The following is an 869-nucleotide window of genomic DNA, read 5'->3' on the forward strand; positions in this document are numbered from 1 at the left end:
TATATATATATATATATTTGTTTCTTTGTGCAATAGTATGATTCTCTTACAGATTGTTTTTTTCAATCATTCAACTACGAACACTAATACAACCAGAACCTGGCATTTACGGCGTTTCGGAAATTCCTGTAGACGTTGTATTTATTCGTTGTATTCGCAACATTATATCTCTAATAAAACATGAATTATGTTGATACAGGCAACTACGGACTTCGCTATCTGGGGAAACGGTGGCTGGAGGCCTCACTTCATGGTCTTCGACATCGAACACTTTTGCTCCGTCTACAGAGATTACATGCCGCAGCTGTTTACCAAGTTGATGAATGAGCACGGGATCAGTGGTTGTCCGATTCCTCCGGTATGGGTGATTAAAATAATCGATTCTAATACAGAAATATTAATAATGAGAGACATTATGATGTTATTTGCAGGGCACTTATAGAGTGATGAACGTCTCTCTCGAAAACCTCAGAAACAAAATACCCACTTTGCCTTATGGAGTGTTCAGAGCAGATATAATCTGGAACAAGAATCGTACGATCCTTGGATGTGAAAGAGTCTACCTCGACTTGCTTCCATTAAAAGCATCCGGTAATCACAAAAGAAAAGGATAATAAATCCGTTGTAAATTCAAATATAGATTGCAGTTAAAAAAAAATGTTTATATAATCCTGATTCACTGAGTTTTCAGATGAGCTTCGAATCTTAAAATTAAAAAAAAAAGTTATGAAGAAAAAAAAAACCATTTGGAGTTAACTAAAAAAGTATGTAATTTATAAATATAAATATAGCAACGATGAGAAGATGGATGGGGGTGTGGTCAGTAGAGAAAACAAATAATTAAAATCTAATTTATTAATGCCAATGTT

The 869-nt window shown here is 34.3% G+C and overlaps 1 protein-coding gene across 1 annotated transcript in view; it reads left to right on the top strand.

Annotated features, from left to right (window-relative positions):
• The window catches only part of LOC106691177 (uncharacterized), a 4632-nt gene extending 3967 nt beyond the window's left edge, over window positions 1–665 (top strand). Inside the window, exons 3-4 of the mRNA XM_014436859.3 lie at window positions 200–358; window positions 432–665. Coding sequence (XP_014292345.3) covers window positions 200–358; window positions 432–614 — 342 coding nt within the window. The 3' untranslated portion in view covers window positions 615–665. The remainder of the gene's footprint in view (window positions 1–199; window positions 359–431) is intronic.
• Window positions 666–869: the final 204 nt, after the last annotated feature.

The sequence above is a fragment of the Halyomorpha halys genome, unplaced genomic scaffold (genome assembly GCF_000696795.3).
Source record: "Halyomorpha halys isolate HHAL.00 unplaced genomic scaffold, Hhal_1.1 Scaffold2132.1, whole genome shotgun sequence".
Lineage (NCBI taxonomy): Eukaryota > Metazoa > Arthropoda > Insecta > Hemiptera > Pentatomidae > Halyomorpha > Halyomorpha halys.